Source organism: Dryas octopetala, chromosome 3 (assembly GCF_963921425.1).
Source record: "Dryas octopetala chromosome 3, drDryOcto1.1, whole genome shotgun sequence".
Classification (NCBI taxonomy): domain Eukaryota; kingdom Viridiplantae; phylum Streptophyta; class Magnoliopsida; order Rosales; family Rosaceae; genus Dryas; species Dryas octopetala.
Window position 1 is genome coordinate 4,912,403 of NC_141368.1, and position 22,473 is coordinate 4,934,875.

Here is a 22,473-nt window from a genome sequence, read left to right on the forward strand (position 1 = left end):
CAAAATGGAAAGTGCTTATTGTCCCAATTATTTTTTGTTAACTTTTATTTTTTCAACTTACTTATCATCTTTCACTAACATGGTTTATCTTTTTTTTTTTTTTTTTTTTAGAGTTTAATGTATAAATATTACGAGTTGGGAAAGAATCATTTAGAGAAAAAAGTAAGATAGATACCAAATAATTTGTGGTACTTTTTCCGAAAAAAAGAAAAAGAAAATGGTATGTAGTGGGATGCTCTCGAATGTGTCCTTCCCTACCATATTGAAGTGGAAGCGTTCTTTTTTTTTTTTGGCCAGCGAAGTGGAACTGTGGAAGTGTCTTTAGTCGTTGTCATTGTCCACTTTCCCCCAGCAAAAATCAAAATAAAGAATCCCCTGATTGTTTTTTTTTTTTTTTTGTGGCCAATGAATGCCTATAAGAATCCCCTTATATATTGTTTAATTTATGAATGTGAAGTCGTATATATTTTATGTGATAAAGCAAAGCATATCTATTTTCAGCCAATAGATGATTTTAGAAGTCGAGTGTCCTTTTCATAATTTTAAGGTTTTCAGAATTTTCTAAAAATAATCAATTTTTTTTTTTAATATCCTTTATAGGACTACACACTCTAAATAATCTTTTTCTATTATTTTCTAAAACTAAAACTGATTTTGTTAGTAGTTCTGAAGCTAAATAAAAAATGGAAGATTGAATTTATTTGATGAATATAGCACCACCGAGAAGAATATTGAAAGAGAACCAAACTTACTATTTATGTAATTTTACAAAAAAAAAAAAAAGGAAACACAATCATTCTCAATGCATTACATGAGTAATATTGAAATAGACTCAAACTTACTATTTATTTATGTAATTTTGCGAAAAGAGAAACACACTCATTCACAATCCCACTACCAAAGCAAAAAAGCACTTGGAAATGTAGTCTTTTTCCCTACCATATTTTAGTGGAAGAGTCTTTTTCCTTTTTTTTTCGGCCTGGTAGTCGAAGTGACTAAACCCATTGCCAAATTGACTTGTCATTTGTCAGCTATGAGAGAAATAAATACAAAAATATATAAAATCATCCCATGAAATTTTCTCCCACACTCTCATTTCTTAGTTCACCCGCATAAATATAAAGTCTATAAAGTAATGGGGCTGCACAATGGACCATAAAAGTGGGCTCCAAGGCCACTTGAAAGAGGGAAATGGGAGAGTTGGACTTGGATAATACACACATACAATGATACACCTGAGTATGGGCTTTCTTACTGCAATAACAGCGACGTGCCGTTTGAATGTGGAGTGAACGACACATCGTCTGAAGGTTGTTTACACAAACTCTCCGAATTCCGCTCGTCATTTCCCACGTGAAAGGCCGTTTTAAGTGCATTGTCATCCGTTTTCTGTTTCTTCAATTCTTCTCTTCTTCTTCTTCTTCTCTCTTCTCTCCTTTTCCTCAAACTACAATGCAACAAAAACATTCCCAAGAAAATAGAGCGTTCAAATCCCGATAATCATTCTTCGTCACCATTCTGCACACCATTGTTTTTGGGTTAGTGTCCCTTCTCTCTTTGTTACCCACTCTCCGATTGTTTCTCAGGAAAATCACATTGTAATTTGTGAAGCAAACATAGGTAAGAGAAATGCTTTTTTATCAGCACTTTTCTTACCTTCAAAACAAGCAAATGGGTATCATTTTGTGTTGGGTTTTATGATTGTATTTTGGTGTTTGGATCTGGCAGGTCTGGAGTGGTGTAAGGAGTAGAACATACATATGGCTTACAAGGTCGATCACGAATACGATTACCTCTTCAAGATTGTCTTGATTGGAGATTCGGGTGTCGGAAAATCGAACATTCTTTCGAGGTTTACACGGAATGAGTTTTGTTTAGAGTCCAAGTCCACCATTGGAGTTGAATTTGCAACTAGGACATTGCAGGTTGGTTTCTTTGGATATTGACCATTTCCAATGTTCTTCTTTTAGATTGTTCTATTCTGTATTTTTAATGTCTTTGATCATTAATGTTGAAAGAATAATTGCTCATGCATAGAATGTGGAGCATTAGGATTTGTTTCAAATTTCTAGTGTGATTTAGTTTCCTATTTTGAAAAGAATAATAATATGACAATGTCAATATGTTTATTCCTTGTCCACAAGGAATTTGGTTTGAAATTCCATATATTGGTATTAGTTTTCAGCGTTTGGTGGCCTTGTCCCAAAGCAAATTGAGGTCCATATGGTTGTGTGAGCTTTTAATGAAGGTGTGCCAAAGAATGTGTTTGTCAGAGAGGACCACCACTAAAAGAGGGTGGTGGTGCTAAAGAATGTTAGGACTAGAACGAGCAGATGCGCCAAAGAGGGCCCAGAACCAAGGGAAGGTGGTTGTGTCAAAGAGAGGCAGAACCAAAGGGTATGTGGGAAACATGTGAGGGTATTGGGGGCGTCTGGTTGTGAGGTTATGAGCTTGTGAGGTTGAGAGTGTTGGGAAATCCTTATAATTGTTGGTTGATATTAGATTTCCAATTTCCCTCTATTGTGGACATAGGGTTTGCCAAGCTATGTAATCCTTATTTTTTTATTTGTGGTTGTTCTTCTAGGTTGTTTTATTTTCTCTTGCATATATTCGTTTATGTATGAGTCTGCCCGTTATGACTTTGTGAGACAATATTGACTTCAGTAAGCCTTGATGAATCATCTTTAATCAAGATTTATAGCTTATGAGGCTCTAGGATGAAAAGTTGTTCCGAAAGAAAATCCCTGCTGGTCTTTGTAGATGACTCCATTTATACTGTCTAGGGTATAGTACCAATGTTGCTCCCCTGAGGTGACTGGCTTTATCATCCAAGTTACGTCCTTCCAGTGGACATAAGTAAAACCACTGCCATTCTGCAGTTTATTTATATTTTTAACATTTGAATCTAAAATTTATCCAACCCTATCACATTACAATACCACTTTAGCCAATTTCAAGATATAATTTAAGTTTTTAGTGGCAGGGTATGTTGGCACACTCCAAATGAACAGTAAAGCAGCCATGTGTATGTCCTGAATCTCTTAGAGAACTTCCAAATAAGATTTTAATTTTCTATCCAATAGGAATGCATTACCCCTTCTTAATGGCACATGTTTTTACTAAATCAAGAGCAGTTGAAACCAAAGCAATCATCAATTGATTTAGCTTTAATGATTAAGATATCCCTGTTAGGGAATTATGAATAGTTGCTTCTCCCTTAGCACTGGCCTTGTGTACACTTTACTTCGTAACATATTTACTGCAAAGTGATCATGTTATCCTGATGCAGGTAGAGGGGAAGACAGTGAAAGCACAAATATGGGACACAGCTGGTCAAGAGAGGTACCGCGCAATAACCAGTGCTTACTACAGAGGGGCTGTGGGTGCACTATTGGTCTATGACATAACCAAAAGGCAAACATTTGACAATGTTCAGAGGTGGCTCCGTGAACTGAGAGACCATGCAGACTCTAATATTGTCATAATGATGGCTGGCAACAAATCTGATCTGAATCACCTGAGGGCAGTCCCAGCAGATGATGCTCAAACCTTGGCTGAGAAGGAAGGTCTCTCTTTCCTTGAAACCTCAGCATTGGAGGCCTTTAATGTTGAGAATGCATTTCAGAGCATTTTGTTGGATATTTACCACATAATAAGCAAGAAGGCACTAGCAGCACAGGAGGCAGTTTCCACCACTGGACTTCCTCATGGAACTACTATCAATGTTTCAAATCTATCAGGTGACATGAATAAGAGAACTTGCTGCTCTAACTAAGGTGGTGCCTCTATAAGAAGGAAAGGAGAAGTAGGCATGCGTATAGCGTATACAATTTTGGTTTTTGTTTACAGAGATGGGAGCTACTTTCTAGCTTCTTGTCATGTATTTACTTCTAGAGACCAAAGCGAAAAAGCAGGGTTTTAGTCAACCATATATTGTTGAAGATGAACATGACAGCCTCTGCTGTCTCTATTGATTTTGCACTGGTACCTGGAAGGATGGGAGGGTAACCAGGGTCTTGGTATAGGCAAGGATTAGATAAAACAAGCATTGTAACTGTAGTTTCATATTATTCTTACTTTTTCTTGTCTTTCTCCTTTTTTTCTTTTTGATATATTGTGAATGTTTGTATTTAATTGATAATGCAATAAATATATCCATGTATTTTTTTATGTTACTTTTTGACAAATGACAAGGTTGTTGAGCATGTGATGTGGTGTTAACACATGAACTATTTGAAGGCAAATAAGATTGACAATATGTTACTTAGTGCATTGTGAATTACTAAGTGTCTTGATGGATGCAGATTGCAGAATGAGGGGATTGAAGTCACGTAGTTTTCGATTTTCATTATTTTGTACGAATTTTGAATTGTGGAAGGTTGGAGTATGAGTACAGGCAATACCAGTGGTGAAGATGAAATTAACATTTTCTACTTATTCCCCTGGGCCAAGGAAATGGAATTAAAAATAGAAAAGCTTATTCATCTCAATCATGTAACACAGAATCAAAGATTGGCTGAAGTTTTGGTGATTAAATAACTAATAGAAAAGGTTATCTAATGTTGAAGGGCATAATTTTTTGAGTCAAAAAAGTGATTAAATGCCTCAAAACTTATCCAGTTCCTGAAGAAGTTAATTAATGATACAGAAGTAACAGAACAATCCAAAACTTTGGTGTCACCATTGCGAATATTTAGATCTTATAGATTAGGAACAGTCTATTTGTTAAACACTTCAAGTGCAGATGCCAAGCTTTTTCGGTTCTTGCCACTTTGAATATATGCTACCAAAGAGACCTCCAAATCATAGAGTTAATCATATATATATGCTCCAACAGCGAAATCCACCACAAAAATTGAGTTGACCAAAACCAATCTAGGCTCCTAGAAATTCTGTTTCCTTTTGCACTTCTTCTTAAGCTTGACTTGATAGGAAAAAGTATCATACGAATCATAAACAGAACATCTGATAATTGCTATATAGTTCTGGACTTCAGGGTAAGAGAAGGCAAAAGTTATTGCCTGCTAGTCTTTATGTTTAACCATGTTTCTGTAGCGTGGTGGTCCTGCCTCTGGTTATTGAGCTCAGGCCACCATGACATGTTGCTCACCAAATGATTTTCAATTATTTACAAGTAAATGAGGTCTAGAGCAAGTTCATATTTGCATAAATAACACACTGCCACATTATTTGGCGAACAAAATTGATGAATGTAACAATACTCTAGGGTTATATCGCTCCAAACGCAACCTGCGGATTGTGTATATGTGTTAATCATTACTCTTTTTGAGTGTTGAATGAATGGTCTGCTACTCTAGATGTTAGCCTGAGATATTCTTTTTTCTTTTTGGAAAAGAAAAAGGGTTAGCCATCCTGAATCCAAAAGAAAACTATTGGCTGCTCAAATCTTGTAGTAAAATTGGTACTAGCTTCTTCCTTTTTATTGAGGAGTCCAAGGTTCCAAATTGAACCAGTATAAGTTGAACCCTCAAAGAATATGGGAAGTGTATAATGGAATGAGAGGGCCAAAAAAAAACCTCCTACCTTAATTATTGGAGCCTCGCCAATTGACTAAAAAAGAAAAAAGACATAAGATTGTTGGGTGCAATTTTCAATTCTACAAAGGGTGGTGGTGGAATCTAAGAATCTATAGGTTAATAACAATCTAGTATAAAGCATTAAATCCCCTCTCTTTTTTTTTGGTACAAGAGGGGCCTAAGCCCAAAAGAAGACCTAAACAACTACAGCTGTGGCACAAGAAGTTCCAAAAGCATTAGAAAGCAAAGAACAGACCTTAGGAGTAGGGGTGGGCACGGTGTGGTTCGGCTCACTTCACCCCGAGAACCATGCACCGCGCCATAAATATTTTCTCGGTGTGATTCGGTGTTGTAAACCGAACAAATTAGAGAAAAACCAAACCAAACCAAACCATTGCAAAGACGGTTTGGTTCGGTGCATGCACGGTTTTAAAATAAATACAACCTGCTTAAAACAAAGTTAAGAACCTACTTAAAAGTTAAAACAAATACAACCTGCTTAACACTTAAAAGTTACTAGTTTAGTACAACAAAAAAAATAACTACAAGTCTACAACCAAACAAAGTTAAGAACCTGCTTTCTTAATTTCTTTAGGCATTACAAGCCAACCAAACAAAGTTAAGAACCTGCTTTCTTAATTTCTTTAGGTTTGTCTGATGACTTGAATCACTTGATGAGTGAATGTCTTCTTCCTTTTTGGTTGGAGAGTGAATGTCTGAATGAATATGTGATTTACTGATTTTGTCATTTTTTATTTTTGTTTTTGGTCTATTGACTTATTGAGTATTGAGTCTATTGACTCTATTCTAATATTACAGACTTTACACTATTAATTATTTAATTAGTTTAATTTAGGTATGCCACTGTCTGATGAGTGATAAGTGATTTTGTGATTTTGTGATTTTTAATTTGTTCTTTTTGTTTTTGGTCAATTACAGTATTTATGTATTACTCTATTTGTTTGGTTTTTTTTTTTTTTCTGTTTTAGTTATTTGGGGTTTCGTTTGGGGTTTGGGTAGATTGGGGTTTCATTTAGAGTTTTGGCAAATTGAGGTTATATCTAATATAAGATTATAATCTGTAACTATATATATTATATAATCTATTTGTTAGTCTATTTGTTTGGTTTTTTTAATTTATTTTATTTGGCATTTCGTTTGGGGTTTGGGGAGATTGGGGTTTCGTTTGGGGTTTGGGTAGTAGGGGTTTCATTTGTAGTTTTGGCAAATTGGGGTTATAAGTTATAAATTATATCTAATATAAGATTATAATTTGTAACTATATATATATATTATATAATCTATTTGTTGGTCTATTTGTTTGGTTTTTTAAATTTATTTTATTTGGGATTTGGGCAAATTTGGGTTATAAGTTATAACTATATATAAGATTATATATAAGTATATAACTACTATAGAGTAATGAGTATAGTATATATATAACTATATACTACTATAGTATATACTAGTATACTACTATAATTATAGATTACTTATATAGTTATATATAACTATTGTAGTATGTATACAACTATATACTAAGTTACTAACTATATAGTTATATATAACTAACTATACTAAGTTACTAACTATATAGTTATATACTAAGTTTATATATAACTCTATATGCATAAAACATTATTATATAGACTATAGACTATAGAGTATATAGAAATAGAATACACTAATTTTATTATATAAGATATAACTAAAATTATATACTAAAACATTATTATATATAATATTAAACTCATAGGGTTATATAAAATATATTTTAGGGTCTAAAATAAAAATGTATAAAATGTGTATAAAAATGTATAAAATGTGAACAAAAATGTATAAAATGTGCATAAAAATTACTCGATTTGGTTCGGGTTAAATGAGCATAAAACCAAAACTGAAATCGTCCATATACGGTTTGGTTCGGTTTTCTCTTACGGTGTTGACTTTTTGGTCAACTCAGTTTTTTTTCGGTTTTTTTATGGTGGGTTTGGTTCGGTTTTTCGGTGCGTCGGTTATTATGCCCACCCCTACTCAGGAGGGGGAATCAAACCAATGAACACGTATAAAGCCCCTCTGTGTGGCTGGAGATCAGTTTCTCTCTCTCTCTCTCTTTCTCTCTCTCTATATATATATATTCTTTTGGTACTTTAGCTCCATAGTTTACCATTTAATACTTGCAATTATTGTTTAACACAAATTAACAACATATGGGAATCTCATCCATGAATCCAACAATGGTCTTAGCATTTTGAGATATTTTGCTAGAGCATATCAGGCTGCACAACCATACAAGGTCTCAAGAAGCATCTTTTTAAATAAAATTATCATATGATTTCGAGCTTTTCAAACATTCACTACTAGCTAGCCTAGTAGTAGTACTATCCCAAAAAGAAAATACGTACGTTTCTATAAGTAACAGTCAAACTTAAATAAGCTTTTATTCTTAAATACTCTGCCTCATGCGTATAAGACTCCACTATTGGTCAATTTTTTGGAAGAAGTCATATCAGTTCTCTCATCTCAAATTTTTGGTCAATCTTGGATGCTTGAAAATATAACTGAGTGGCAATGTAGATAGAGATCCAAAGAAGAAAGGGATTAGGGAAATTAATCAAATAAAGTGGAGTGCTAGCCTAAAAATTATTGACATTTATTTATACTGTACAAGTGTGGTCCCTTTCTTTCGTTTTTGGCTTTAATGTAATAAACTTATAAGCTCGCTTTCATATAAAAAAGGAAAAATGAATCGCCCAGCTGGCCAGCTATAAAAGCATTGAAAGTCAAGCACACAACCTTACCATACAAAACGGACTTCCTATATATAAAATATCGTCTAGTACAACTGGTGGCACTCTTTGTAGTTTCTTTTAGTGCCATCTATCTTTCTTTCATTGACATAACCAGAAATGGAACAAGAAATTGAAAAGAGAAAAAGTGACGGAGAAACAAATAGAGACAAAGAGAATTGGGTTTATGATTCATCTATAGATTACAAAGGAAGACTTCCTCTACGAGCTTCAACCGGCGTATGGAAAGCTTCTCTGTTTGTCATTAGTAAGTGTCTCTGTGTCTGTGTCTGTGTGTGCACGTATGTGTTTCAAGTTCAACTCAGTAAGTGCAGGTTTGCTTTCTGCTAGGTTTTTTTATTAAACAATTAATCATCTTTGAAGTCCAGCAGCTCATCTTTGACTACCTCTTTAACATGGTGTTTGATGATTGCATTACTTATCTTTAAAGTATAGACTTTGCCAATTGATTATGTCACAATTAATTAAGCTTATGATCATTGCATTCATAAATATAATATAGCCGACCCTCTTGGTAATTGGTATATAGGTTTAAAACTCAGGATAAAGGCATGCAATAACTTGTTCCAAACCAGTTGCAGGGCATTTAGTAGTTCTTTGACTAGACATTGATTGCAACAAAGGTAAACACTTTTGAACACAAATCGATTATGATGTCTAAAGGAAAAGGTGAGGTTCAAAACTTTCTTGGCTTTTAGCGACAACCAGCAAGAACTTTTAATTTTGTTGGAAACCGATCGAAAAAGCTATTGCTTACACCATCAGTTTTGTCATTTTCTTATCAAGTTGATGCATATCTAATATTGAAAGTTAGAGGATGATAATTAATGTAATTGACATTAACCATGGATCTACATTTTTCTTATTAGTTACTTACCTAATCACATATCAATTAATGTAACTGATATTTAATTTTGTTGCTGTAGCTATTGAGTTTAGTGAGAGGTTATGTTACTTTGGAATAGCAACAAATCTCATCACATACCTCACTCAAGTGATTCATCAAGACATCAAAACAGCAGCAAAAAATGTCAACTTCTGGGTAGGAGTAACAACAATAATGCCATTAATCGGAGGGTTTTTAGCAGACGCCTACACTGGCCGGTTCAATATGGTTCTGTTTTCGTCCCTCATATATCTAATGGTAAATATATATAGTCCTAATTCTAAAAAGCTAGAAGTTAATTTGATCATCACTGGTCATAACTATTGCCCTAACTCCTTCAAGAAATGTGTAAATCATCAGGGTCTAAGTCTCTTGACTATGTCACAATTTATCCCAAGTCTAAAGCCCTGCAACATAAAGATGTGTCAACATAAAGATGTTCATGAATTGGTACTTTTTGTTGCCTTGTATTTCATCTCTGTTGGAACTGGAGGGCAAAAGCCATGTCTTCAAAGCTTTGGAGCTGACCAATTCGACGATGATCACACAGAAGAAAGAAAGAAGAAAATGTCTTACTTCAATTGGTGGAACTTTGCACTTTGTTGTGGGCTGTTTCTTGGTGTGACTGTAATTGTCTATGTGCAAGACTCTGTGAGCTGGGGTGTTGCAGACCTTATTCTCACAATCACTATGGCTATTACACTTGTGACCTTCTATATGGGGAAGCCTTGTTACCGGTATAGGGTACCAGAAGGAAGCCCTTTGATACCCATGTTGCAGGTTTTGGTTGCAGCCATAAGAAAAAGATATTTGCCCAATCCTCCAAACCCTGCTCTTCTACATGAAGTTCCAAAGTCACATAAGTACTCCCAAGGAAGGCTTCTTCTTCACACAAATAGGCTTAGGTAAGCAAGCAAAGGCCTTTAAAACTATTTAGACCACATTTAACTCAACACCTCTTTAATAGTTAGAGATGAGACTCGCTTACATAAATATTTTTTAGAGATATGATCAGTAAATGTGGTCTAAATAGTAACACTCATATATTATATAGATACAATTTATTTGTAACCTGTATTAATTCGCTTTTGATTCATAGATTTCTAGACAAGGCTGCCATAATTGAAGAGAATGAGAACACATCTTCTGAGCAGAAACACAATCCTTGGAGATTGGCAACATTGACAAAGGTGGAGGAGGTGAAACTTATCCTGAACATGATCCCCATATGGCTAACCTCACTAACATTTGGAGTATGTGTGGCACAAGCCTCAACATTCTTTGTCAAACAAGCTGCTACAATGGACCTGAACCTTAGTGGCAACTTCAAGATCCCACCTGCCTCCATATATTCTCTTGGGGCCATTGCAATGATAATCTGTGTCATAGTCTATGACAAGATTATTGTTCCAATTCTAAGGAAAACCACTGGCAATGAAAGGGGTATTAATATCCTCCAAAGGATTGGATTTGGCATGATTTTCTCAGTAATAGCAATGTCAGTGGCAGCATTGGTTGAGAGAAAGAGGCTAAGATTGGCAGAGAAGCAGATGATTGAACTAGGAGGAAAAACAGAGCCACTATCTATGAGTGTGTTCTGGCTAGGTCCCCAGTACATAATTCTAGGCCTAGGAGATGGGTTCACTCTAGTTGGGTTGCAAGAGTATTTCTATGACCAAGTCCCTGACTCAATGAGGAGCTTGGGGATTGCTTTCTATCTCAGTGTGATTGGGGTTGGGAGCTTCATAAGCAGCTTTCTGATTATGGCTGTGGATCATGTCACAGACAAGGCTGGGAAGAGTTGGTTTGGCAAGGACTTGAATGCAAGCAGGTTGGACAATTTCTACTGGCTTTTGGCAGCCATGAATGGCTTGAATCTATGTGTCTATGGGTTATTGGCTAGAGGTTACACTTACAAAAATGTGGATAGAAGGGTGGTTGTGGCTGATACTTCTGGGTGTAATGGAATTGATCAATCCGTGGCTTGAATTATATATATGTAATATTGTAATGGAGGGAATTGAGCATTGATTGCTTGCTTGCTTGCTTAACATTTCATCACGTTCAATGTACATTTTTTCTAAATTTCAAAATTTGCACATGAATTATGCATAATCAAGTCGTGTTATCATGTTTGATAAAATTTTCATATTTTATCGTGCCTGATCGAAAAACAAAAAAGTTAATATTATTGTATTATACATGTCATATCGGATTTTATATATTATCTTTCGTATTATGTATATTACGTAGTCTTATATTTAATGTTTAAGTCGAACTAATTAATTACTAAAAAAAGTAGAAAAAGAGTGGTTTTATACTTTTATTGCCAAAATTTGAACCCCTGCCCAAATAGTGAACTCTCTCTCTCCTTTCTCTTTATTGGGATAATATCTTTGCTAACAGTGCACCACTGTGACTCTGTCCCAGTCAGAAGTGAACATTTTCCTTTCCTTCACCAACCATTATCAATTCATCACCACTCTCTCTCTCTCTCTCTTCAAAAGCTTCATAATTCAGTCATGGCGGACGAGGGTTCTGAGGCCTTCCACGTTCCCCAACGAAGCAGAAGAGACAAGCTCAGAGTCACCCTTCAAAACAGCCCAACACAAGCCCAATCCTCAGCACCAAGTCCCAACAATCCACCATTCACACCCATGACTATGCTAGCAAACTCCAACTTCAGCTACCCAAACCCACCACCATTTTCTCTACTTCTCTTGGACTCTCAGCAATACGACCGCGTTTCGTTTCGGGGCGAATTTAGAAGCTCGGTTCCGCTGGGCCCGTTCACGGGCTACGCTTCAATATTGAAACGGTCCAGGTTTCTGAAGCCTGCCCAGCAGCTCCTTGAAGATTTCAGTGGGTCCGGTCGGTCTGATTCGGGTCCTCCTCCACTGAACTACTTGACCAACAGGGTCAAAGATCCGATTACTGCGGGTGATCGGGTCGAGCTTCAGTTCAAGAACTCTAAGCTGATGATCATGCTGGAGGAGGTACACTTTACACACCATAATTAAATACTTCTTAATTCTACACAATACAATGTATAATTAAATATTAAATGGAAATGCCCAAATTAAATACATTTATACATCTAATTAAGGAAATTAATCTTGCTTATTTCTTTGAGGAAACCAGAAATTTTTTATTTTTTAATTATTTTTAGTATGCAAGCATAAAGTGGAAACAAATGTAATCGAATGTAGTACAGACTTAGTGTTATAGTATATGGTAGTATAAGGTTTTCACATTGTGACATTGGATTGAATGAAACTTGATTGCTACTGTCATAGGGTCATATCTTGATGGATTTGTTCAGAAGTCATGGCAAAAAAGATGTCTTGTCTTGTCACAAGTTAATTTTCCACTGTTTATTTGTTTTTTATTGGTTTGGAATTTTCCCCCACTGTTTATTGTTTTAAACTTCTGTTTGTGGCTTGTGCTAGGGGCCTATGCCAAATGTCATAAATATCCAGTACATTCCTTTTTTCTTGCTTATTTAATTGCTAGACTATCCTCCATAATCTAGAGAATCAAATTGTCCATATTGTTTCTGGTCAAGAGGCTGATTGGACGTATAGACCCAAAACAATAAGCAGCCCATTTCTAGCCCATAAGCCTCTCCTCCGACCCAGTTGAAGCCAGGGCTCAAGCCCAAGTCTCTAATACAACACCAATGGTCCAATGGGCTTTTTACCAACCAAACATCTGGTACCTGTATGGGTGTCATGAGTAATTAGATGTCCCAACAAAATTTTGGGGTGTCCATAGAATTACCCTTTCATAATTGTGTTCCCTTCTCTTTTCTGTTAGGTATACAAGAGGTACAAACTATACTGCCAGCAGATGGAGTCAGTTGTTGCATCATTCGAAACCATTGATGGGCTTGGAAATGCAGCCCCTTACATATCCTTTGCCATCAAAGCCATTTTGAAGCACTTTGGTTGCTTGAAGAATGCCATTTTGGACAAACTTCAATGCAGAGGCAATACTAGTGTTGGTGATTTTAGCCTTGTTGAAGATGAAACTAGGGGGTTTTCTGAAAGAGGTCTTCATAGCCAAAACCCAAGTCACCAGAACTTGACCAAAAACCCTCATCAATCTGTTCTGAGATGCCAAAGTCAAAGAGGACTTCCAGAGCATGCAGTAGCTGTGCTGAGGACATGGCTCTTTGAACACTTCCTTCACCCGTGAGTAATTTCTATCAGTACAATTAACTACTCGACCAGTTAAATGCCTCTTTTTTATCTTATATAACTTGGGTTTGTTCATTTCAGCTATCCTACTGATTCTGAAAAGCAAATGTTAGCCCACCAGACAGGCCTATCAAGAACTCAGGTGAAGTACTTCTGTTTTTGGTTTTTCTTTTTTACCATAATGTGACACCAAGTCATTTTTGGGTTCATTTCTATTTGACTTGGTGATGCAATTGACCAATTGATATGCAGGTTTCCAATTGGTTTATCAATTCAAGAGTAAGACTCTGGAAGCCAATGGTGGAAGAAATACACAACCTTGAAACAGAGCAAGCTCAAACACTTCCAGACACAATGAACAAAAATGAAAAAATGGCATCCCTAACAACCCCAAGCCAAAAAGCTCAATACAACCAAACCAAACGCTCTAGAAACAAGCAACACTGTGATATGTCTGAGCAGAGTGAGACCACACAGAGGAATGCAGCAGTTTATGGGAGCTTAACAAGCAATGATCTTCAGATGAGTACTATAGGTGGGATTAGCAGAACAACAGGAAGCCATGAAGTTTCTTTAGCATTAAGCCTCCAACCCAAAAAATGAGCATGTTGTGTTTTGCACTTTTGCTGTTGCTTTATGCTACTTGACATGCTTTTTTATATTTAATTAATTAATTACTGTGTGCTTTGCATTACAAATATTTTACTGAACTTCTGGCATTATATGTGGTCACAACCCATGATTGGGATTGAAAGACACTTGTTCCAGATTCTGCTTTTGCCATCCACACTAAACTGTGGGCATAAGAAGATAAATAAAAGTAATCAGCGTGACTCAGATCCTTTGCATTGCACGATCGCTATCCTATTTAATGAAAGAGTAAATTAAAAAAACGAATAACATGATCTTGAGTTGATTAAAGCTTAGTTGAAACATTTTATTAAAGATGGTCACCTAGTTGGGTTATTTGAGGACTAAGCAAGGTATAAATGAATTGGTATCTTTGCTTGCACTGTACTTGGCAACCCAAACTCTGCCTTTTATCTCTGGCTTCTTTTATGGTCAGGTCCTCTCCACTCACATTAGATTATAACTTTTGGACTTGTTCGGAACTCTTTTTTTTTTTGGCCATCGACTTGTTTCAAAACTCTTTATTTTGGCCACTTTTGTTTCAAAACTCTTTAACTTAGCACAAAGGGGGTCTAAATCCTTGAAGTTAAACTTACCTGTGCACCTGTGGTATATAATTTGTTTCTCATATCATATTAATTGGTTATATGCTAATTATATAATATATATACAAGAATATTCTAAAACTAACTGGTTAGTAAGTTAATACAAAACTAATTATCATGTTGAGCCCACTGCACAATATAATCTCAAAATTCGAACCGTCTATTTTTTAGGCAATATTTCAAAAATCATCATTTTAAAAAATCTCCAAAATCGAAAGTTATTTAGTCATTTAGTCATTTGATTATAACAATAACTATTTATATGTTTTTATCGAAAACACTGATCGTCTATTTATATGATCTCAATTAGATGACTAAATAATTTCTGATTTAATTAATTTTTTGCAATTATGATCTTTGAAGTATAGTCTAAATAATTAATGATTCGGATTATGAGATTAGTTATGTGGTAATTCTAAAAATATGATTAATTTCATATTAACTTACTAACCAGTTAATTTTAGAACACTCATCCAAAAATATATATATATATATACATAAGACATTAATTGTATGCAACGGTACATGCAACTTTATCTCAGGAGCTTGTAACATTTGTGGTGAGCATTTGTTTTTGGAAGAAATTCAGTAAAATGTCATATAAAAAGAAAATTAATAGTGGATAGAAGTAAAAAAATATAGGGTTAATTACATATATATACCTCAACTATACACCAATCATCAGTTGGGTACCTCTAGTTTAAAAACTTTCATTAGGGTACATCAACTTATGTTTTTTGTTAATTGAATACCTCCGTTAGTCTGACTGTTAGTCTGACCGTTATCTGCTGAGTTGGCGCTGACGTGGCATATACGGACCCCACAATTAAATATTAAAAAATAACCATGTAAACCAAAAATAATAAAAAATTAATAAAACCCTTACAATTTATATAAAATATTAAAAAATAATTAAATTTTAAAAAAAACAAAACAAAAGCCCAGAAAGTCAGAACTCAGCATCCCCACCGCCGTCCCCCGCCTCCCCTGCACAGCCAGAAAGAAGCTCAGAATCTTTTAGTGTCTTGGAAGTGGCTCCTCACCCAATGGAGCGTTGAGCTTCAGCATCTCGTTCTCAGTCTCCATTCGTTTTTCATGCTTTTTGTGATCTGAGAATCTTGGTTGGTTTCAAAGTCCTGCTCTTTACCAATTAATGATCGATTGGGACCGATTTGTGCAAACTGATACTGGATGTGTCTTGGGGATGGATTTGGATCGCAGTGATAATGTCCATACTGTGAAGAGGAGGTTACAGATTGCTCTCAATGTCCCAACCGATGAGAGCTCATTGACATTTGGGGATATGGTGTTGAAGAACGATCTTAGTGCAGTTCGAAATGATTCCCCTCTCCTTCTTACACGGAACATTATGCATCGAAGCTCGTCAACTCCCTGTCTATCACCTACTGGGAGGGATCTACAGCAGAGAGATCGGAGTGGTCCTATAGAGATATTGGGGAATTTAGATCAGTTTGCTGGAACAAAGCAATTGGTCAAGGACGTTAAGAAGGCCATTAAGATGGGAGTTGGTCCAATTCCTGTTCATAGTGGGCTTGGAGGTGCATACTATTTTAGGAACAGCAGAGGTGAGAGCGTTGCAATAGTGAAGCCAACTGATGAAGAGCCTTTCGCAGCCGCATCTCTCTCTCTCTCTCTCTCTCTCTCTCTCTCTCTCTCTCTCTCTCTTTTTCTGCTGGGATCGACACTGCCAGACCCAAGGGGCCGGCGACGTCACCGACCGGCAATCTGGAGCCCCGAGCCCTCCTCGTCTCCGGCCACCGACCGAGAACCTCCTGCAAACCCCCACCAAGCCACGTCATTTTCTCTCTCTTTCTCACTCTCCCTCTCTGTCACTCCCTTCTCTCTCTCCCCGAACAGACCAGATCTAATACTCGGACTCCTGCTTTTGGACCGCCAAGGAGGTCGACCTCTACCAGGACCTCCATCACTGAGAGAATTCAGAGGAAGAGAAGGCTTGGGGCTGCTGGGTTGCTGGGCTCTCAACTTTTTTTTCTGTTTATTTATTGTTTTATTCAATTCTCTAGAAAAAATAATTCAATTTTTTTGGGTGTGCTTGCAATTGATTTTTGGGGTGTATTGTCAATCTGGAAGCAAATCAATGATTCAATGATTCGAAGATTCAATTTTTATTAGCTTTATTACTGTTTTTGTAATTTTATTTTATATTTGTAAATTTGAGTGGATCTGTTTAGGGGTTGTTGAAAAAGAAGAAGGGAAAAGAAAAGAAGAAGCAGAAAACAGAAAGAATGGGCGTCCCAAAAAGAAGTAAGAAGAAGAAGCAGAAGAAAGAATAAGAAACAAGCAAAAGAAAAGAAGAGGGATGGGCGTAGGGTGGAGTTGCAGAAGAAAGGAGAAGACGGGGGGGGGGTGTTTGCAAGTGGATTCTTTTTTTTTTCTTTAATTTTATATAATTTTAAGGGTTTTTTTAATATTTAATGGTGGGGTCCGCATATGCCATGTCAGCGCCAACTCAGCAGATAACGGTCAGACTAACAGTCAGACTAACGGAGGTATTCAATTAACAAAAAACATAAGTTGATGTACCCTAATGAAAGTTTTTAAACTAGAAGTACCCAACTGATGATTGGTGTATAGTTGAGGTATATATATATATATATATGTAATTAACCCAAAAATATATATATATTTTGGCTATTGATAGAAGTAAAAATCTTTAATCCCATGAAAATGGTGTTGCGTAAAAGAGTTGGTCGGTGGTTGAAAAAAAGGTTTAATTCTTTTTTTCTCGAGCCTCGACAATAAAAAAAGGGTTTTAATGTTAGATTTCCAAGAAGTGCTGCCTGGCAGCTTCATAGTGGAAATTAGAGTAAACCGACTTCCGACTGCAACGTTAAGCTTCCCAGCTGTCATCACCAAGAGAGCCTTAGAAATTCACGCTGCAAGAATATTCGTAAGGGAAAAAATCAGATATTCCACGACGGAGTCTATTCTGTGCACCCCGTGCTATTGTAACATGATACGACCAAATTAATTTATCAGCCAAGTTCAATGTATTTTCACTATTCATATCATCTTATCAAATATCAATAACCAAATATGTTTTTGCTACAACAGATCAGGTCTTCGAACTCGCCATTTGGCTCGCGCTACATTACAACCGACCGCACTAGAGCACAACTGCCGACTCGGTAAGTTGACAATGACGCAAACCCTAACTTTTTCCTCAAACGCATCGCAACTATGAAGAGGCCGAAACGACGTAGTTTTGAACATTCTTCTCCCCCTTCCTGCGTTCAAATTACGCAGAGTCAGAACAAACTAAGAAATGAAGAAGCATTGAAGCTTGAAGCTTCAAAGCAGAAGAAGAATAAGAAAACTGCCTCGGGGTTGAATCGCTAGGGTTTTGCAACAATTAATTGTTTCTTAGGGTTTCGATTATTGAAGGTGAGGTTTCTTTGTTGTGAAGTCAGGTGATTCTAGGGCACACTGAAATTCCAGAGTGGGAATGCAGACGGAGGCGAGAGTTGGGGTGGTGGTGGAAGGAGGGCAGAGAGCTTTGAATACGGGGCATGGAGGCGTCGCCGTCGAAGGTGGTGTGAGAAAACTCACGCAGTCACTGCCTCAGCAGCAACAGCAGAAGTCGCTGCACCAACAGTCTCAGATCGGAACGGTATCGCAGCTTCTTGCCGGAGGAGTTGCTGGCGCTCTCAGTAAGACTTGTACGGCGCCTCTTGCTCGCCTTACTATTCTCTTTCAGGTTTGGTCTCTTTTCTTTCACTTTTTTTTAACGTTTGCTTTTTCAAGCTGATTTTTTTTGGGCGGTTGTGGTTTATTGTTGTGTAATGAGTTAAGGTTTGGTTTAGAGGCTTTTAACGTTTATAATGATATATTTTTGTATGAATTTGGGGTTCTGTGTGTTTTGGTCAATGAAAATTTGGGTAGAAAGTTGGACTTTGAGTTATGTCTTAGTACGGGGGTTTTGGGGATGCTCATCGGATTAGTAAGAGTTAGTTTAACTTTTTTGGTAGTATTATTGGCAGAATGTTGGTGACTTGGTGTTCAAGGGCAGTAATGGTGTCAGAGTTATTGGGCTGTGTTTTAGGTTGTATGTTGACCCATTTCTCCTGGTTTGCTTCTTTCAAGAGCAGCGTTAACCTTTCACTTATATTTCTAGTGGTTGCAGATGTGTATGGTGCAGTACAGCAGTAGTGTGTATTGTTTCTAGCTAGTGACGCTTAACCTAATTTTGTTATGGGGAACACTGAACATTGGCCTTGCGGGATTTCACTAAGAGCTCCTTTTTTGATATCATGTTATATCTTTTAGGTGCAAGGTATGCACTCGGATGTTGCAACGTTGAGAAAAACTAGCATATGGCGTGAGGCCGCAAGAATTGCTGGTGAAGAAGGATTTAGAGCTTTCTGGAGAGGAAATCTGGTTACAATTGCTCATCGTCTTCCTTATTCTTCTGTCAATTTCTATGCATATGAGCGGTATAAAAAGGTTGGTTAAAACAATTAGTTGATATTACCTTCTTACAGTTCAAGTAAGTTTATGTATACATCATAGCTTGATCTTTAATTCATTGTATTTTATGGGGTACAGTTCCTACAGACAGTTCCTGGACTGGAGAATCATAGGGACAACCTAAGTACAGACCTTTGTGTACATTTTGTGGGTGGAGGTTTGGCGGGAATAACAGCTGCATCAGTTACATATCCTTTGGATCTTGTAAGGACACGCCTTGCAGCTCAGGTAAGATAAGATGATTGGGAAGCCAATTTTTCCTTTCCTTTACTAGATTCTACTATTAATTTGTAAGCTGTTAAAGCACTGATTGACCTGCTTGGGAATGCTATTCTGCTGCTCACTGGTGAACTTTGTTTTTTCTACCTACCCAAATGTTTATGGTCCAGTGCTAGATTTGAATCAATACCCACCCCGGCATATATTTAGCTCTAGTTTCAACCCTTTCAACCTTTGAGGATTGTTGCAGTTTAGTCTCTATGATTGTTTTAATGATCTTTGCCTCAACTGATTATTTTTTGGATGTGCATTTTGCTTCCCTACTAAACTAGTTTGAACTTTGCAGACGAATGTGATGTATTACAGAGGTATTTGGCATACTTTGCGAACTATTAGCCGAGAGGAGGGTATTTTGGGCCTCTATAAAGGACTTGGAGCAACCCTCTTGGTATGCTCAAATTACTATTTGTAACTTCATTTATGCTTAAAAAAAATTTCTTGTGTGGAGCTGACTGCTGTACTGTCTATAATGCAGGGTGTTGGGCCCAGTATAGCTATCAGCTTTTCAGTATACGAGACCTTGAGATCATATTGGCAGTTACATAGGTGATCACTTTATTAATTAATTCAGCAATTCTAGGGTCTTAAGATCTTACGATTACTATTGCATGCATCCTATTGTTAGGCCTAACTCTATAATGTTCATCATCTTTACATCAGGCCTGATGATTCTACTGTGCTGGTTAGTCTTGCTTGTGGCAGCCTTTCAGGAATTGCATCATCAACAGGTGAGTGATCCTAGACTTTCTATTTTGGAATCTCCTCAGAAATCTTTAATAGAGCCTATGTAACTTCTTGTGTCATATACTGAGGGTTGTTTTTTTTGTTTTTTATGGAAGTCAAAAGTTTGTATAAATGTCAGTATCAACCTTGATACTTGGTTGTGGTGCTTTTTTTTTTTTTTGTTTTTTTTTGTTTTCCCCTATACTAGTTATATACATTTTTCTTTCACTATTTTTGACCATTTTCTATTGGATCTACTTTATTGTGTTACTTGTTGAAATACCCCTAACCTGAACTATTGCATTAAGACCTAACTTAAACAGTGCTGTTACATTAACCAATCTGGTTGAATTAATTAAGTGTTTTTAATTAGAAATGTCAAAATTTCATAGAAGTTAATGTACAGAGCTGTTTACTATGCTTTTGATGCAGAGAAAACAGGTTGTGGTGCAGACTCTGCACCAAGTCTTTAACCAGACTGACCCCTAGAGCCCGAGAACAGACTGGAGAGTTTTTATCTGGCATTTGTGAATTTTAGTAAGGAAGCTGACAAGAAATTGCCTCTCCTTCATCATTCATCTAACGTAATTTGTTAATATAAAGATCTTATTTTGATTAACTTCATCTTTACAACATTTCTTCGGTGACTTGTCTCCCAAAGCTTTGCAGTCTGTTCTATTATAGGGTGCCTTCTCTCAGGTGAACCTATGTTCTCAGTTTCCAAATGTGTGAGGTGTCCTCTTTGAGGTATGCTTCTCACTTAGGTATTGGAATCCATCAAGCCTCACCAGTGCATGTGGGAGTACTCTATTTATCAATCTGCATCAAATATGGATTAGGAACATTTCTTTTTCGTTTCAATATTGAAATATCTTTAATAAAAAATGTACTTTTCTTTGTTCAAGGCAGTCTTTCTTTCATTCATTATGTCCTACTAGTGCAAGTGTTGACTATGAAATTCTTTGCTGACAAAAAATTTTAACATCTCATTCAAGGCCAATAAAGTAATGTAGCATGCAAGTTTGAAACTCATTCAAACATAAAATTGTAGAATTATCACAGTTAGCACTGGGTTTTCAATCTGCAGAGTGCTAGCAGTCTAACAGCCAATATTTACTCACTTTATCTGGGAATGAATGTTGGACTAAATGTGTCGCTATTCAAGCTCATGAGGAGTGTGATATTGTTCCATTGATGTGTTCATTGGGATATATAGAAAATTTGTTTGGATAAAAATGTGTTCAATATTTCTGTTGCCTGCGTACCGACACTTTAGGGTGTATTTTTTTTTTCTCAATTGGGTGATATGTTCTACAGATTGCTTGCAATATGATCGATTCATGAACAGTCATGAGACCCCATTTGGTGGTTTTTCATGGTAGTGTACCACTTTTTACATGGGCATATTGTTGCAGTGGCTTGTGTTCAGTAACAAGCACTCAGCTTTTTTTGAGCTAAATGCAATACATCCTAGACTAAATTTTTGCTTGTATTTTTGTATGATCACATGTTACAGTTGTATTTTCTTGGCTTTGACTTCTGTGAGTCTCTTTTTCTCGTCTTTAGTTAATGTATTCCACTGTGTTAGTTGATTTGTTAACTGTTCAAGACACAAATAAACAGCATTAGAGTATGATGTTATGCAAAAATGGTGTTCTGCTCTTTTCATTTTATTCTCTCTATTTTGTGCAGCAACATTTCCATTGGATCTTGTGAGACGGCGGAAGCAGTTGGAAGGGGCCGGTGGTCGAGCCCGTGTCTACAATACAGGCATTTTTGGTATATTTAGGCAAATTGTCAGGACAGAAGGCTTTCGTGGCTTGTATAGAGGTATTCTACCAGAATACTACAAGGTGGTACCTGGTGTAGGCATTTGCTTTATGACGTACGAGACTCTGAAGATGCTTTTAGCAGATATTAATGCTGGTTTTTAGTAGATGCACATCTTTCGGAAAATGATACTGAAAGAAGGTTGTGATTGAAATTGTTGTAACAAATCTCATGGTAGTTCGTTTTGCGTTGCTGCTGTGAGCATTGCATTTTTCCATGTATAGATTTAGGAGCCTATATTACATTTAGAATTGTATGCAACACAACTGTCTCCTACAATTGTCAAAGATATTCAATTTTCCTTATTGCTGAACGTTATTTGATTTCAGTGCCACCCTTGTATCAGTAATACCCATATAATTGGCAATTCTTTTGAGTCTTTTCAAATGAAAAAGGGAAATAGGAGAAGAAAAGCTTATTCTGTTACCACTCCAGTTTCCAGAAGTGTAGTGGCTGTGGTTAAGG

At 36.5% G+C, this 22,473-nt stretch overlaps 4 protein-coding genes across 8 annotated transcripts; all 4 read left to right on the top strand.

Moving 5' to 3' along the window:
* Positions 1–1,298: 1,298 nt before the first annotated feature.
* Positions 1,299–4,116, top strand: LOC147289937 (ras-related protein Rab2BV-like). 2 transcript variants are annotated; one of them, XM_086235521.1, is made up of 3 exons: positions 1,299–1,620; positions 1,729–1,925; positions 3,290–4,116. In XM_086235521.1, the coding sequence occupies exons 2-3, from the start codon at positions 1,761–1,763 to the stop codon at positions 3,773–3,775; spliced, it is 651 nt and encodes a 216-aa protein (XP_086091647.1). In that variant the 5' UTR covers positions 1,299–1,620; positions 1,729–1,760; the 3' UTR covers positions 3,776–4,116. The 2 variants fall into 2 exon arrangements, with proteins under 2 accessions (XP_086091647.1, XP_086091648.1); XM_086235522.1 differs by having other exon boundaries at positions 1,299–1,538.
* Positions 4,117–8,428: 4,312 nt separating this feature from the next.
* Positions 8,429–11,374, top strand: LOC147289938 (protein NRT1/ PTR FAMILY 5.6-like). Its single transcript, XM_086237276.1, has 4 exons — positions 8,429–8,594; positions 9,274–9,491; positions 9,594–10,138; positions 10,333–11,374. The coding sequence occupies exons 1-4, from the start codon at positions 8,447–8,449 to the stop codon at positions 11,219–11,221; spliced, it is 1,800 nt and encodes a 599-aa protein (XP_086093402.1). The 5' UTR covers positions 8,429–8,446; the 3' UTR covers positions 11,222–11,374.
* Positions 11,375–11,616: 242 nt separating this feature from the next.
* On the top strand, positions 11,617–14,045 carry LOC147289939 (BEL1-like homeodomain protein 9). The gene is made up of 4 exons (XM_086237842.1): positions 11,617–12,229; positions 13,050–13,426; positions 13,514–13,574; positions 13,685–14,045. The coding sequence occupies exons 1-4, from the start codon at positions 11,756–11,758 to the stop codon at positions 14,033–14,035; spliced, it is 1,263 nt and encodes a 420-aa protein (XP_086093968.1). The 5' UTR covers positions 11,617–11,755; the 3' UTR covers positions 14,036–14,045.
* Positions 14,046–17,928: 3,883 nt separating this feature from the next.
* On the top strand, positions 17,929–22,336 carry LOC147289940 (uncharacterized). Of its 4 annotated transcripts, XR_015121034.1 has the most exons (9): positions 17,929–18,406; positions 18,976–19,152; positions 19,255–19,404; positions 19,742–19,843; positions 19,931–20,001; positions 20,116–20,183; positions 20,611–20,715; positions 20,840–20,925; positions 21,871–22,008. XR_015121034.1 is itself a non-coding variant. In XM_086235035.1 (7 exons), the coding sequence occupies exons 1-7, from the start codon at positions 18,155–18,157 to the stop codon at positions 22,110–22,112; spliced, it is 1,062 nt and encodes a 353-aa protein (XP_086091161.1). In that variant the 5' UTR covers positions 17,930–18,154; the 3' UTR covers positions 22,113–22,336. The 4 variants fall into 4 exon arrangements, 1 of the variants encoding a protein (XP_086091161.1); XR_015121035.1 differs by lacking the exon at positions 20,840–20,925 and having other exon boundaries at positions 21,871–21,985; XR_015121033.1 differs by having other exon boundaries at positions 17,930–18,406; positions 20,611–20,925.
* Positions 22,337–22,473: the final 137 nt, after the last annotated feature.